Genomic DNA, 15,904 nt, shown 5'->3' with positions numbered 1-15,904 from the left:
TGGTGAGATGGACTTTGTAATGACGTTTTAAGTGCCTTTTATGGGTCTTGTGAGTGTAAATGTACTGAATGCCAATGGAGGCCTATCTGAAGCCTTTCTCAGCATCAGATTTACACTAAAATATCTTCATTTGTGTCTGAAGATGAACGGAGATCTGACGGGTGTCCAACGACATGAGGGTGAGGAATTAATGACAGAATTTTCATTTTTGGGTGAACTAACCCTTTAATGTAGTGTGTGTCAAAGGTGCATTGATTGCGCGAAAGCTCTTGAGAAGTCGTGTCAGGTTTTCTCCAGCAGGATCTGGTTGAACCCGGTCACCACATCGGCCTTGTGCACCGGATGTCTGTCCGCGTAGAGGAGCGGAGACCTCTGCAGATGGATCTTAATGGAGCCCTGTCAAAACACACAGGGTTTCATGATCAGACAAAGCAGCTAAAGCAGGACTTTTAGTTTGTAATCACTCGGATCATAGACGGAAAAGACCATTTACAACCAATACAGGCAGTTTAATACGGAAATATGGTCGTTTTAAAGCTTTTTAATGGTTATCGAGGTTGAGCCAAAAACCGAGGACTAGTCCACGAAATGGGTTTTTGATACTTTTTTTTTAACGATCAATTAGCATGCTCGAATCATGACCCCAATTTTTTTGTGTGTTAACATACCTAATGCTAGCCTGGATGCCAGCCGAATTTAGCCCCGCCCACAAAATTTTTGCTCGGGCAATTGGGTCTGGACTCGCTCCATAGAGGAGGAATTATGCCTGAACAGAAACTGTTCGGACCAATGAAATCATCAGGGCGGGCTTTAGACGATGATGGACAGATGATCAACAGTAGCGTAATCATCCACGTCATCGAAGGCTCTTGGGTTGAATTTGCTCTTATCCTAAACGGAGAACTTGTTCGTATATGCGTTCACCTTCACTAGTTCTCTCAGAAACGATGATCGTGTTGGTAAGTACTCTGTGTATCCTTAAATTATTTTATTACTGCCAAAGATCGTTTACACTCATCTTTTTCTTGTAACGTTACTTAATCCAGCGTGCGTGCAGACAGGGTTTCCAAGTGTTTTTGCAATGTCGCGCACAATTGCTACTCAAAACTATAGCCCAAAACTATAACTTTCCGGGGGGTTCTCCGGAAAAAAATGGCGTAAAAAAATGGCGTTTGGTTGGCAAAATATGTTATTTTGGCAAGGTTGCCTGCTAAAATTTGCATTCCTGGGTTTATATAATCACATAATTGGGGTCGCTTCAACCCGCGGACATGGAGAAAAACACGGACTTGGTAACAGTGCAGTTGAGTTCTGTTGACATTTGACAACTAACGTTACGCGTCGCTCCGTTGCTCTGATTGGTTGTAGGGATGAAACGATTACCGGTTTCACGATAAACCACGATAAAATTTTGTGACGGTTAGTAATATCGTATAAAATGTTATAATCATTAAAACCGCGTGTGATTATCACGGTTGTGAAAACTCGCGGTAAATCTTGTTCAGTCAGCGTCAGTCTGGCGCACCGCTGTTTTTTGAATGAGGAGAAATGGCAGAAGGCAGTGACAGCACTCGGGGGATTGTTCAGCCTCTAAAAGGACCAAATCTGAGGTGTGGTCATATTTTGGCTTTTACAAAAGTCCAGAGGGAAACTTAATGTAAGATGGTCACCCTGTCTGCAGAACATGCCAGAAGAAAGTCGCTGTAATAGGGAAAACACTTCAAAACTACGAACGCAAGGCAAGTGGACTTTGACCTCAATACCAAAACTACGTCTGGGAAATAATAACGTGAAGCGAACAAACAAATTCAGACAAGACTAGGGTGACATTTAAGGGATAATAATCAGGGTTTGACATTAACAACCGCCATTTGCGGGTGTAACGTTATTTCGGCTGCACACTAGCCACTCTGACTGTTGAACTTATAATAGTCTTCTCAAAAGCCATCTGTTATAATCGCTTTGCGCATTATAAGCACTTACACGTGCTTCTATTGAGTTTACGAATGCAATATCTCATAATCAGAGGCTTTCAGATTAGCGGAGTTTTGTTCAGAGCGCGCGCCGCTCTCACACGCTGAAATCTGCACTCAAAGCACAGATAAACGTGCGATGTACGCAGGAGATTCACTCATCATACAGAGGTTGACTGTTTTTGTTCTATTTCAGCAGCGAAAATGGTTTAAAAAAACACAGCAGAAGCACAGAGCATCTGATATGACTGGCATAACGCAGGCGAATTTAGGGACCGTCTGTAAAGTTACATACAACATTGGTAACGTTATACACGTTTCAAACTTCAATAGCATTTGAAGAGAATGACAGTCATAAAAAGACTGTAAAGTGTTCATCTAGGTGTCAGGTATGATGCACACATTTTGATATTTAATAATAAACTGTCAAATCATATGGAAATATGGATATGCATTATTTCACTAGGATACTGTTTGGGCTCTAACACAAAACATGCTAGATTTAAATGTGTCTGATAGAACACTGATGAGAATATTGCTTGGGAATATATTTACAGTGATAATATTAAAGATTATATTTACGACAAATTATTATTATTTATGTGTTATGCGTTGCTATTGATGACGGCCATTAAGGAAGGAAATCCCACAGAATCTTGTTTAAAAAAGTGCTTAGAGCTGCTTGATTTATTTGTTGTTTGTTGAATTTCAAATATAAAACTTGTTGAAATGTTTTAAGTGTGTGCATCTGTTCTTTTTGAACACTTTCATTTCGTTTGAACAAAACCGTGATAATATTGATAACCGTGATAATTTGGGTCACTATAATCGTGATGTTAAATTTCCATACCGTTTCATCCCTAGTTGTGGGTCTATCCAATTGAGGTCTTTCCTGGCTCGGTTGAAACACGCCCCATAATCAAAGCTCAATGGAGCGGTACCAGACTCATATTCTGACTAGAATTGAGTATGGCCACGCCAGGCTAACCTAATGCAAGAAACGTCACCAAGTTTCATATCATTCCGATGAAGCTGCGATTTTTAACAATTCAAAATGCAACATTTCGGCCTTGTGGTGGCACTACAGCGATCGAAAGTACGTAATGGGTCATAAACCGTTCGCCACAGGCTCAATTGAGAATTCTTGGCTCGAGACGAACACATTGGGTATTTTCGATTTGTCGAAAAATCTACTTTTGCAAACAAGTCCTAGGTTTTTAACCCGATGGAACCAAACCAGTGCAGAAAGATTCTCCGTCTGTCAATAATAATCACAAAAAGTCGGAATTTAAATCGACGTCCGCGACTGGACGGCAAAATGTGGCCACTTTTACTAAAAGGGCAATCCCTCTTGAACAGAATGAGATCGTTTCACCAAACTCGACACTTCTGTATGGGCTCGGTCTGTGGTCGCGTGAAAAACCATGTGGCGACTGGCCACTTGGGGGCGCTATAAAATGAAAAAAATCACAAAAACGGCTATAGCTATTCAACAGTCAGTCTAATTGACCTGGAAACTGGCATGTGGCGTCTTTGTCCAAGGTGCCGCGATTGTTAACGATGATGAAAAATTAACGATGATGAAAAACATGGCCGCCGTCAACCAATGAATTTCGAGCGGCTGTCAGACGAGGTTAATGGAGGCCGGTCAGAAGAAAAGACCATTTACAACCAATACAGGCAGTTTAATAAGGAAATATGGTCGTTTTAAAGCTTTTTAACCGTTATTGAGGCTGAGCCAAAAACTAGTCCACGAAATGGGTTTTTGAAATAATCTCCAATATTTAACAAACGATTCGATTGAGCAAAGATCAGGGGTTTCAGTCACACATCACTAACCAATCATTCACCATGATTTACTGTAGTAACACCACATGGATTTAATGTTATTATTCATCTCAGGGTTAGTACAACCTTTTGAGAGTGAAATTCAAGCACTTTTCAAGAGCTTCACACTTTTTCCAGCACTTCAAAGCTCTAAATATTATCCAATTTTAATGTTTTTTTTTAATGTGATGATTTGTAAAACAAAGTTTAAGGGGTATTGTTGAAGAAATAGTCAAAATGTTTTTTTGTTGTTGTTAATGTGTAGACCACTTTGTGGCAAACAAGCACTTTTATTTTAAAAAGACATGAAATTACCACTATAGCCAGTAGATGGCGGCAGAGGAGCACTTATTGACCATTTACAATATTCTATTATCCCTATAGTCTCTAATATATGGACAAAAGTAGGAAGTCACAAAGTCTCATGAAAAAAAAAAACTATTTTATTCAAATTGTGACAATTACCCAGAAACCAAGCGCCTTTAATAGTCACTGAAGCTGTTGGTCATTTCAGTGTGAGACTATAAAAGAATAATGGTAACCTATATTTAATAAGAGCAGAATATTAAAAACTAACCTATAATTTTTTCCACATTACTGTTGTTAATAAAAAGTTAATTTTATCTGCATTTCAATTCATAAACCTTTGATATGTATATTGCGAAAGATATTGTGCCTATACCGTGGAATAGCCGGGGTTTATTCACATGCTGAACGTTTTGGACCCCAGGTAGGTGCTACCAAGCCGCAAATATTTTTAAACAAAATAAAGTTAAAACTTGTTTTCAACTACTTCTGTGTTATCTGCAGATTGATTTTAAGTAGGAGGGGGGAAAAAAACTATTTAAATCGTAAATCAGATTTTTTTTTGTGGTCATATCGCCCAGCCCTATGATATACAAACCTTTACGCACGTGAAAAACACGAAGGCGCCAATTTCTATCAAATTTCTCACAGGCCACTAGGGGCATGATTCAAACAGGAGTTTTCTTCTGACCGGCCTCCATTAACCTCGTCTGACAGCCGCTCGAAATTCATTGGTTGACGGCGGCCATGTTTTTCATCATCGTAAACAATCGCGGCACCTTGGACAAAGACGCCACATGCCAGTTTCCAGGTCAATTAGACTGACTGTTGAATAGCTATAGCCGTTTTTGTGATTTTTTTCATTTTATAGCGCCCCCAAGTGGCCAGTCGCCACATGGTTTTTCACGCGACCACAGACCGAGCCCATACAGAAGTGTCGAGTTTGGTGAAACGATCTCATTCTGTTCAAGAGGGATTGCCCTTTTAGTAAAAGTGGCCACATTTTGCCGTCCAGTCGCGGACGTCGATTTAAATTCCGACTTTTTGTGATTATTATTGACAGACGGAGAATCTTTCTGCACTGGTTTGGTTCCATCGGGTTAAAAACCTAGGACTTGTTTGCAAAAGTAGATTTTTCGACAAATCGAAAATACCCAATTTGTTCGTCTCGAGCCAAGAATTCTCAATTGAGCCTGTGGCGAACGGTTTATGACCCATTACGTACTTTCGATCGCTGTAGTGCCACCACAAGGCCGATTGGGGCGGGCCTTGGTGATCCCTTTAAAGTTTCAAGTCTCTTCGACTGGTTTGGTCTGACTGATGACTTTTAGGGGAGAATGCTGATCCTTGAACGCGAATAGAGCGTCTAATTCACGTCTGGTTGGACGCTTGAACATTTTGAATCCACTCGCGCTCCACGGCAAATTGGACGTGCGTATAAATCAAGCGTTTGAAAGCCTTAGTGAGCAGGCTCCTGATTGGTTAAAGGGTTAGTTCACCCAAAAATGAAAATTCTGTCATTAATTCCTCACCCTCATGTCGTTGGACACCCGTCAGACCTCCGTTCATCTTCAGACACAAATGAAGATATTTTAGTGTAAATCTGATGGCTCTGAAAGGCCTCCATTGGCTCAATGCACGGTTCACTCTCAAGACCCTTAAAAGACACTAAAGACGTCGTTACAAAGTCCATCTCACTACAGCGGCTCTAAAATAACTTTATGGAGTCACGAGAATAGTTTTTGTGCGCAAAAAAAACCCTAAATAACGACTTATATAGTAATGACGATTTCAAAACACGGCCTCATGAAGCTTCGAAGCGTTATGAATCAGTGAGTCGATTCAGCGGTTTGAATCGCCAAATTTCAGCAGTTTCACACGCGATCCGAATCATGAATCGACTCATTGATTCATAACGCTTCGAAGCTTCACGAGGCCGTGTTTTGAAATCGTCATCACTATATAAGTCGTTATTTAAGGTTTTTTTGCGCACAAAAACTATTCTCGCCGATTCATAAAGTTATTGTAGAACCACTGTAGTGAGATGGACTTTGTAACGACGTCTTTAGTGTCTTTTAAGGGTCTTGAGAGTGTAAAGTGCATTGAGCCAATGGAGGGGTCAGTGATTAATGACAGAATTTTCATTTTTGGGTGAACTAACCCTTTAATTCAAGCACTTTCAAGGACCTATGTTTGTTTTCAAGTACTTTCCAGGCCTTGAATCCAAATTCAAGTACTTTCAAGAAGCGTGGGAACCCTGTATAAGTTATTTCCTATGGTGATCCCCATTGCATCTATCCTGGAATCATTCATGGCCACTCAAAACCTCATCTAAACGAGCCTCAGTTCACTGGAGCCGTCTCTCACCCGTGGCTGAGCTCTGATAGACGCCACACCCTGGTCAAACTGGTTGGTCTCTACTTTGTATTCGCCGTGTCTGAATGGGATCTTCAGACAGGCCATCATGGACATGATCCGCTGGAAACCAGTGGCGGTCAGAGACACAGTGATGGTGGGAGCAGAGGCTATGGCCAGTCCAATGGGCCATCCTCTGACCAGGACGGGCTCCTGGATGCTGGAGAGCTGCACTGAGCCTCTTTCCCTCAGCAGAGGATCCAGCTTCGGCAACACACACGATTCTTCCTCCATGAAATCCTCAGCATCATCCAGCTCCGCCTCGGCCAGCGCATCCATCCACGCCTATCGAGACGGAACACACACACACACACACGATTCAAGCCATCGAAGTCAGCATGAAAGGGTTCATAGTCCTGCCAAACACTGTTATTAACCCTCTGGTGCTCTCCGGTCATTTCTGACCGGAAAATATTCTGTTTTGAAATGTTAAAAATCACAGCTTCATCGGAATGATATGAAACTTGGTGACTTTTCTTGCATTAGGTATGTAAACACACAAAAAATGTATTCGAGCATGCTAATTGGTCGTAAAAAAAAAAAAGTAGCGTTCATTGTCTTCGGTCATGAATGACCGACCATTGGAAATAAATGGGAAATCGGCCAAAATTCACCAAATATTTGTGTGCACAATCTACAAATTGGCCACAATGCTGAAAAAGTACACAGCAGTAAAGAGGTGACAGTCTAAAACATCAAGAGTGTGATATTGACACATCCACTCCCACACACACACTTAAACACACACACACTTAAAGACACACACACACACACACACACACACACACACACACACACACACTTAAACACACACACACATACACTTAAACACACACACTTAAACACACACACACTTAAACACACACACTTAAACACACACACTTAAACACACACACACACACACACACACACACACACACACACACACACACTTAAACACACACACACACACACACACACACACACTTAAACACACACACACACACACTTAAACACACACTTAAACACACACTTAAACACACACACACACTTAAACACACACACTTAAACACACACACTTAAACACACACACACACACACACACACACACTTAAACACACACACACACTTAAACACACACACACACACACACACACACACACACACACACACACACACACACTTAAACACACACACACACACACACACACACACACACACACACTTAAACACACACACACACACACACACACACACACACACACTTAAACACACACACACACACACACACACACACACACTTACACACACACACACACACACACAAACTTAAACACACACACACACACACACCTATGAAAAACTGAGCCTATGAACCACATTTTGAATTTTTTTAAATCACAGCTTCATCGGAAAAATATGAAATTTGGTGACTTTTCTAGCATTAGGTATGTAAACGCACAAAAGAAATCGAGGGCATGATTTGAGCATGCTAATTGGTCATAAAAAAAAATACTCCCACTTGTGCTCTTCGGTCAAAAATGACCCCCATAGGAAATTAATGGGAAATCTGCAAAAACACAAATTCACAGAAAAAAATATCTATATTTCTAACACAAAAAAAAATATCTAAAACTTTTATAATAAATAGTCTTTGAGATTTTTTCAATATATATTCAAATCCATCAAAAAAAAAAATCATTAAATGTGTTCAAAACAGAACTAGTGAATTCTCAAGCCTCTCCATTGAGATTACACACATGGTTGCATGATTTCTTAAATAATTCCAAAAGAGGCGCTAATCTGCCTTCAAAAAAATTTATTTGGAAGGCCTAGTCTCTATTTTAACCTGAAATACTGCAATCATTAAAATAAAAAAAATTTAAATAATAAAAAAAATGTTTAAATATAAATTTCAATGGCAAAAATAGACCATAATTATTGCATAAATATTAAAAAATACCATCAAATCATCTCAAAATACAAAATTAAAAAGAAAAAAATATTATTGAAGAAAAATAAATTGCATTGGTTTTACTGGCGTGGAGGAAGTTTAATTTGACCGGGAAGAGAACCAATGCAACCCCTAAACGAAGAGCACCAGAGGGTTAATCAAATCAAAAACCAGCACAAAGCTTACTCTCCAGCGCCTCCATTTGGTTTGGATGACCGATGCAGCCTTGTGCCATTTCTTGATTATTCTTCTGACCCGCCAGGACCTCACACCTGTGATAAAGATACAGGTAAAGAGAGTTAAAAACACAATGAATACAGGATAGAGGCATTTGTCAAAGGAAAGGAGTGAGTACAAGGTTTCATAGGACCCTATAACGTTTTAATACTTTTATAAAGCCTTATGAATTCATTAGCGTGGTGTGATCAGGACACACTTCTATTTCCCGGGATCATTCCGTTACCCTTTGGCTTTGCTGATCTCAGATGAGCAGGTGTTTGGCTCAGGTGAGCTGCATCTGTTCTGAGTTTAAGGGATAATCAGGTGATCAGGAGGCGGTGTCTAGACACATGGCAGATGTCTGATCCTGGGAAATGGACCGGGTCTATTCCTGGAGAATAATGGCTTCTCGCTTGTGTCTTTCAAACACAACCAGCTGATTCCCAGCCCCAGTATTTAACTGTGAAATGTCTAGAACAAGGTCAGCTGTTATTAACCCTTGTACGGTCTTCGTTTGGGAATCACAGACCCCAGGCAACAAAAGTTAATTTTGTAACAAAACAATAGTTTTTTTTAGAACACATGTAATTTTACTCTGTTTATTAATGTTTTTACTCAACATCTGTGCAGTTTTTGGAGTATTTATTATAATCTTTTAATTTATATAAATAAATTAAAAATATATTTTTTTAACCCTCAGAGCCCGACGGCATCGCCCACGACGTCACACGGCACCTCCGATAAATATCTATATTATTTCATGAAACTTTTATCGATTTTCTTACCGTTTTTTCCAGCAGAAAGCTAACGAGCTAGCCATCACGGGGGTGTCTTTGGTGTCTTTGTAGCCTTTACAGAAGGTTTTCTATCCAGCCTGGAACATGTGCATCTTTTTGGAGTTGTTCAGCAATAAATCAAAACGCTTACATCCAAGATTTATCCACTTGATGTCCATAATTTATAAATTTTCCGCCATTTTCGCCGCTAGCGCGATGCTAGCTGCCATTTTGGATGAGGGTTTGACCAATGACAGGCTGATCCGTCATCCACGTTGGTGTGCGTCATTACGCATGAACCACAGCTCTGTTATTGTGGAGAGAGAGAGACGCACGGCTAGTGTTGAGGAGATAGAGAGAGAGACGCGCTGCAGTTTTTAGTAGTTTTGTGGAGAAAGTTTGAGGAAAAAGTTTGTGGAGAAAGTTTGAGGAAAAAGTTTGAGGAGAAGTTCCTGATAGGAACTGTTTTGAGGCTTGGCACCAGTAAATATCCAAAATCCAAAGAGGCCAAAAGCGCCTGGACTTTTTTTGGAAAAATGTAAATAGTTTTGGTTCTGTATAAGTTATCATGTTTATTCCTGAGTTCCAGGACTCTAAAGACTTGAACAAACTGTTTTCCAGAGGAAATATGCTTAGCTTTTATTTATTTGTGTGTGTTTTCAATAAATATTTGAGTGATTCAATTTCCGTTTTATGTTTTAATTTATCTTTATGGTCCCATAACTTATTTTACATTCAGGTGACATCAATGCAACACAAATATACTGACAGTTAGGGGTGTAACGATTCATCTACTACATCGATGTATCGATTTATTTTCCTACGATCTAACTACATCGATCTGTGCTCGGCAAGTTGGCCTTCCGGACGACATATATCGATCTAACATCGTTTTAAAAGGTAATCAATCGATTGTATCGATCATAGGAAATAACGCATTGGATTTAAGCACGTCAGACTTTAAATGGATGTTTTTTCTTAGCACTTTTAATGATAAAGCCGTTAAACGTTACTCGATTAAGTCTGCCTATCTGTGACATCATCGCCACGCACGCACCAGCAGCAGCGCTAAGAAAACAAAACAGCATGGCGGATGGCAGAGGAGAAGCCAACGTGCGAGAAATTATCAAGCCACCAGGAGAAAGAGCTAAGTTAGTTACGTTTTACCTGTACTTTCAACCCTTGCTAAATGTTACCTGTGCATTCCTGACACCAGTGTGCCTGCAGAGCGAGTCTTTAGTACTGCTGGAGACATAGTGAACGCACAGAGAAGTGTCTGCGGTCAGATCATGTTGATATTTTTGAAAAAGAAATAAGTAGAGTCATTGAAGAGTAGTTGGTTACATTTTATCTTTTGTTAAATATTGTTTGTTTATTAAACTGAGAGTAGTAGCAGGTTCAGCCAGTTTATTCAAACTGAAGAAATGTTGGTTGCACTTTATTTTTGATATTAATATTGTATTTGTATTATTTTAATGTTGAAAAACAACAGCAAAAGTAACAGGTACACCTACTATTAATTAAACCTGAAGAGAAGTTAGTTGCACTTTATTTTTGATATTAATATTGTAATATTATTATGTTGGATAACAAAAGCAGAAGTAGCAGGTTAACCTACTGTTGAAATGTTGGTTGCACTTACTGTGCTTTTATTGAATATGTATTGAATATTGAAAATGAGAGCAGAAAAGGTTAACTTCCTGTTAATTCAACCTAAACTGTTGGTTGCACTTTATTCAAATAAAATTTGAATGCATTTGCCATTAATTGTTGTTTACTTGTTTGTTTATATCCATAATTAATTGATACCTGATTCCCTTACAAGAAACAACAGGAATCTAGGAAACTTTACCTGCACTGACCAGTATCCAGATATTTATTTCAGTCACACAATTTTTGGCTAAAAAGTTACTGAATCGATTTCAGGTCACTGAATCGTTTCGGATCGTATCGTTCTAAATGAACCAAAATCGTCCTTGAATCGTATCGACAACCTCAAATCGTGATACGAATCGAATCGTTGTTAAAACGAATCGTTACACCCCTACTGACAGTGCAACTTGTCTTGAAAAAAAAGAGGTGTGTCAATTGTCTGTGCAAAACAGGGTTGATGTTTTACAAGCTTTTTTAGTAAATAACACCAGGCGGAAAATTAATTGTAAAAATACCCTTAGGTCTTAAAGGGTTAATGGATTTTCACACACAAAAGACCCAAATTTCTAACTTTCATTCGTGGGGATAATTTGACATGGTTTAGTGCAGGGCTCCGAACCGGTTCAAGGAACGAAAACGAAAACCGGAAACGAACGAAATTTTAAAGGGAACAAAAACGGAAACGAAATCAAAATCAATTTGAATCGTTCTGAACAGAAACGTTAATTTGAAATGACCTAACGTTATTTTATCGTTCTCTTTAATATTTTAATTTGGCAGTGAATTGAGTAGCTACAGCGTGTGACGTTGACGGATCAAGCGAGAGTGAAATGTCATCTATGAATCTATTGGTAACGCAAGTCAGTATGAGCGCGCATTTTCATGCCTCAAGTACATTTCTTTCCCCGCTGAGGTCTACAATGAAAGCGCAGGTATTGGAGGACATTCTTTTCGAACGTTTAAATAAGCAGTTCGGACTTTAAGCTCAAATAGACTGATTTAGGCTAGTTTATGGATTCCGTTTAAGCCTATCCAAGTAGGCTACTAGCATCTATCAAACATTTGTCCTATAGTCTTTCAGATTGCCAATACAGGACAGGTCAGTGTTTTCTATATAGACGGCTGATGCTTCGTATTAAATGGTGTTATATTGCATTAAATGATCAAGCTTTATTAGCTGACTGAATTTGATTATGTGATGCAGTGTTTGCTTTGAAATTACCAGCATTAAAAGAGCAATGGTTATCCAGTTTATTTATTCTTTATTCATGCAATTTTTAAAACAAGTCGTGTTGAAAAAAAGTTATGTACAAAGAATGTTATCACTCTTCTGAAAAGAATTAGGCATAAGAGCCACTTTAGATTGTCTAACGCTCCATTAAAACAGGTCCGCTGTTTATGCTTTGTAATTAATGCATGTATTTCTGTTGTGGTTTTAAAAATGTTATGAAAAAAATATTCAAGTTTAATTACCATGCGTTATATTATTATTGAGTGAAAATAAGTCTATTTATACATATTTGTTTAAAGTATAGGCTAAATGAAAATAACGTTATTAACCGGTATTTTTTCAAATCAAACCGTTTTCGGAACAGTAATGTTTATTGAGGAACGCAAAAACGGAAACGCTATAATATCGATTCTGCTCGGAGTGAACCCATTGATATTTTTTTCCGTTTTTTAAGCCCTGGTTTAGTGTAAGATTTTTGCCCATCTTTTGGAAAATACAGTAAAACCACGCTCGTATTTGACCTCACTTAGCGGAAGTTATGGCGGAGCTGATCACGTTCGTCTGATAAGAGGTAAAATAATAGCATAAATACTGCTCGGTTTCTCGAATGGTTTGGCTAGATAAGACCCTTATTCATCGTCTAGTGTTGTTTAACCTCTTAACCTGCACCCCATTTTTTAGGAATTCTTTGAAAACGATATACCCAAATGAAAATGTCTGCAGCTCTTAAACCCTATGGTCTATATTCATAAACCTGGTCTTATTTTAAACTAGACACTTGAAATGTTGCTACCCAAGAGTCATAATAACTCAAAGTAATATGGGAACAGAGTAATATACATGTAAGTGACTCACGTTTTTTGTTTTTGTTTTTCACTTAGGGAAAAAAATATTATAATTTAATGTTAAGAGCCTGAAAATAACTTAAATATAAAACTGAATGTCTAATCATGTCATGATTCAAATATGAGGATGATTCTCTCAGTAATGTGGCTTCTGTGAGCTTTTATGTCAAGAAAAGTCTAGGCGTCCTTTCAAAAAGGCCATTTATTTCAGAACATTTGCTATTGTAAAGAGTAGTTTTTCATTCAAATAAATCTGCAATAAACTGCAATAAACTACTAATTATAATGGATAAACAGTTACTGAAAAACTAAAGCAACTATTTACAGAGATTACAAAGTGTAAAAAGCTAATTTAGCTGATAATAAGTGTCAGTAAGAGTCTGCGCGCTCCACTGCAGTTGCGCCATAGAGAGCGCGCAGCCAGCGCACAAACAGTATTCACCAAAGCCTACTTACGTAAACTGCGCAAGATAATGCCTTTTGATTGGTTACTAAGTCCATCAATCAAACCTTTGTTGGAAAGGCATTGGCTGGGCACCGAGTGCCTTTATCCAACGAAAACCATGGGCGCAATGATTGACAGCTCACCAAGCCTGTAAGGCACTTCCTCTATATGATGCATCCCAGAAGAGTCTCTGATTGAAGGAGAGAGACGAGGGTTGATCCATTTCACGTGGGAGAAACTATTCTAGCAGGGGGAGTTTGCCAGAAACGGAATAGAATCGATATTTCATTGAAAAATGGACATGATTGATTACGCTAACTCAAAACTCTCTTGCAAACAACGGAGGATTTTTAGTTTTTTTCCCTATTTTTTCGTTGTTTTGGATTAAAAAGTGGGATGCATTTTGAAGAGTGGACTCTTACACAGAGATGTATGCGGGTGTTTATTGGATTCGTCCGATCTGATCTGAACGTCAGGAGATGAAAGATGAGTATCGCTAATATTATGCTAATGTTTACATGGCCGGTCCTTTGGCGTTTCATTTAACCCTTTCCTCTCTGGTGTATTTATTGCAAAAACAAGTTCAGAACATGAATCTTGAGTGTTTCAGCTTTCAAATGATGCATAGTTTGTGATAGTTGATTGAATATTTTGTATAAAACAAAAGTAAATAAAAGTACACACGCGCCCACTCACGTCAACCCCCCCGCCCACGATCCGATGCGGGTTAACAAGTTAAAGCCCTTTGAAGCTGCACTGAAACTGTCATTTGAACCGTTTGGGGCCCATTGAAGTCCATTATATGGAGAAAAATCCTTGAATATTTTCGTCAAAAACCTTAATTTCTTTTTGACTGCAGAAGGAAAGACATGGACATCTTGGATGACATGGGGGTGAGTAAAATATTAGCAAAAATGTATTAACCTCTTCCCTGTTACCGTCCCGCTGGCGGGACACCTGGCACTCTTTTTTTGATTGGCTTTATTTTGTATCATATATTTGAGTAATTATCATAAATTAGGTATCATTCGAAAGCTTACGAACTCAAAATTCATCCTGTGAAAACCGTTTTGAAATTGGACATTGCGTTACCATGGAAACGGTACTTTAAATTCTTCTAGCGGCTCCTCCCCCTAGTGGGCGTCATCATGTTTTATATTACAACATTTATTTTAACTACTTTATAATAAAAATCTTTTCTAATCTTGACAAAACACATATTGTCGGAAAGGTCTGAGTCTCAGGGTTCCATATTTGGTGACCATTTTGTGATGGAAGGGATATTTGGACAGAAATTTACAGGAAAATGCATCAAAAAAACAATCAATGGAATATGTGTGACACCCGGTGGCTATTTGTGGTACAGCGCCTAAACAAAATCTCATGGGAACTTCAATTTTTGTGATATCAACTTCAAATTTGGAACACAACTTGGTTAGACATATGGCTTTGATTTTATAATTTTAGATTAAAATTTTTTTGTAAAATATATATTTTATATAAAATAAAAATATTTAGTACAGTATTTTTTATTTACAGTAAATTTAAATTTCCATAACTTTTTCATACTTTCATATTTTGAATTGTGTTCACTTCCGCAATAATCTGCCGAGTGTCTGCTTTAAAACAAGACCAAACTTAGGTCTATATTCCAAAGCATTCTTGAATTACAGCCCTTTAAGTTTGGATAGTGCATTTTCATGTGTATTCTCAAAAAGGGGGGTGACAGGTAAGGGGTTAAAAAGTGAACTAATCCTTTAAGATTCTTTATGAATACGGGCCCAGATGTTGAATCCTCACCTGCTTGTATGCGGATCGCAGCCTGTGTCTGGAGTTTGCGCTGATGGTGCTGGTACCTGCGCCAGCAGCACTGGATACAGAAGGCCTTCTGTGAGCGCACCCTGTTCCTGTGCTCCTCCAGCATCTCCAACTGCACAACACATCATCAAATAACTCAAAATGAACCGGAAAATGAACCTAAAGACCATAAGACCGGGCCAAAGATTTCAGTGAACTTGCATCAGAGAGCATTAGGGGTGTAACGATTCATCTACTACATCGATTTATCGATTTATATCGCTATGATCTAACTACATCGATCTGTGCCCGGCAAGTTATATATCAATCTAATATCGTTTTAAAAGGTAATCAATCGATTGTGTCGATCATAGGAAATAACGCATTGGATTTAAGCACGTCAGACTTTATATGGATGTTTTTTCTTAGCACTTTTTTTTCACTTAAATATTGTTTGTTTATTAAACTGAGAGTAGTAGCAGGT

The 15,904-nt window shown here is 38.6% G+C and overlaps 1 protein-coding gene across 1 annotated transcript in view; it reads right to left on the bottom strand.

Moving 5' to 3' along the window:
- Window positions 1-227: 227 nt before the first annotated feature.
- Window positions 228-15,904, bottom strand: part of myo19 (myosin XIX) — a 59,223-nt gene continuing 43,546 nt past the window's right edge. Inside the window, exons 20-23 of the mRNA XM_079816305.1 lie at window positions 15,424-15,553; window positions 8,641-8,726; window positions 6,474-6,806; window positions 228-396 (exon numbers count right to left, since the gene is read on the bottom strand). Coding sequence (XP_079672431.1) covers window positions 283-396; window positions 6,474-6,806; window positions 8,641-8,726; window positions 15,424-15,553 — 663 coding nt within the window. The 3' untranslated portion in view covers window positions 228-282. The remainder of the gene's footprint in view (window positions 397-6,473; window positions 6,807-8,640; window positions 8,727-15,423; window positions 15,554-15,904) is intronic.

This window comes from Gobio gobio, assembly GCF_949357685.1.
Source record: "Gobio gobio genome assembly, chromosome: 4".
Taxonomy (NCBI): domain Eukaryota; kingdom Metazoa; phylum Chordata; class Actinopteri; order Cypriniformes; family Gobionidae; genus Gobio; species Gobio gobio.
Note: the sequence above shows the minus strand (reverse complement) of the source record. Positions and strands in the feature narration are given on the sequence as shown.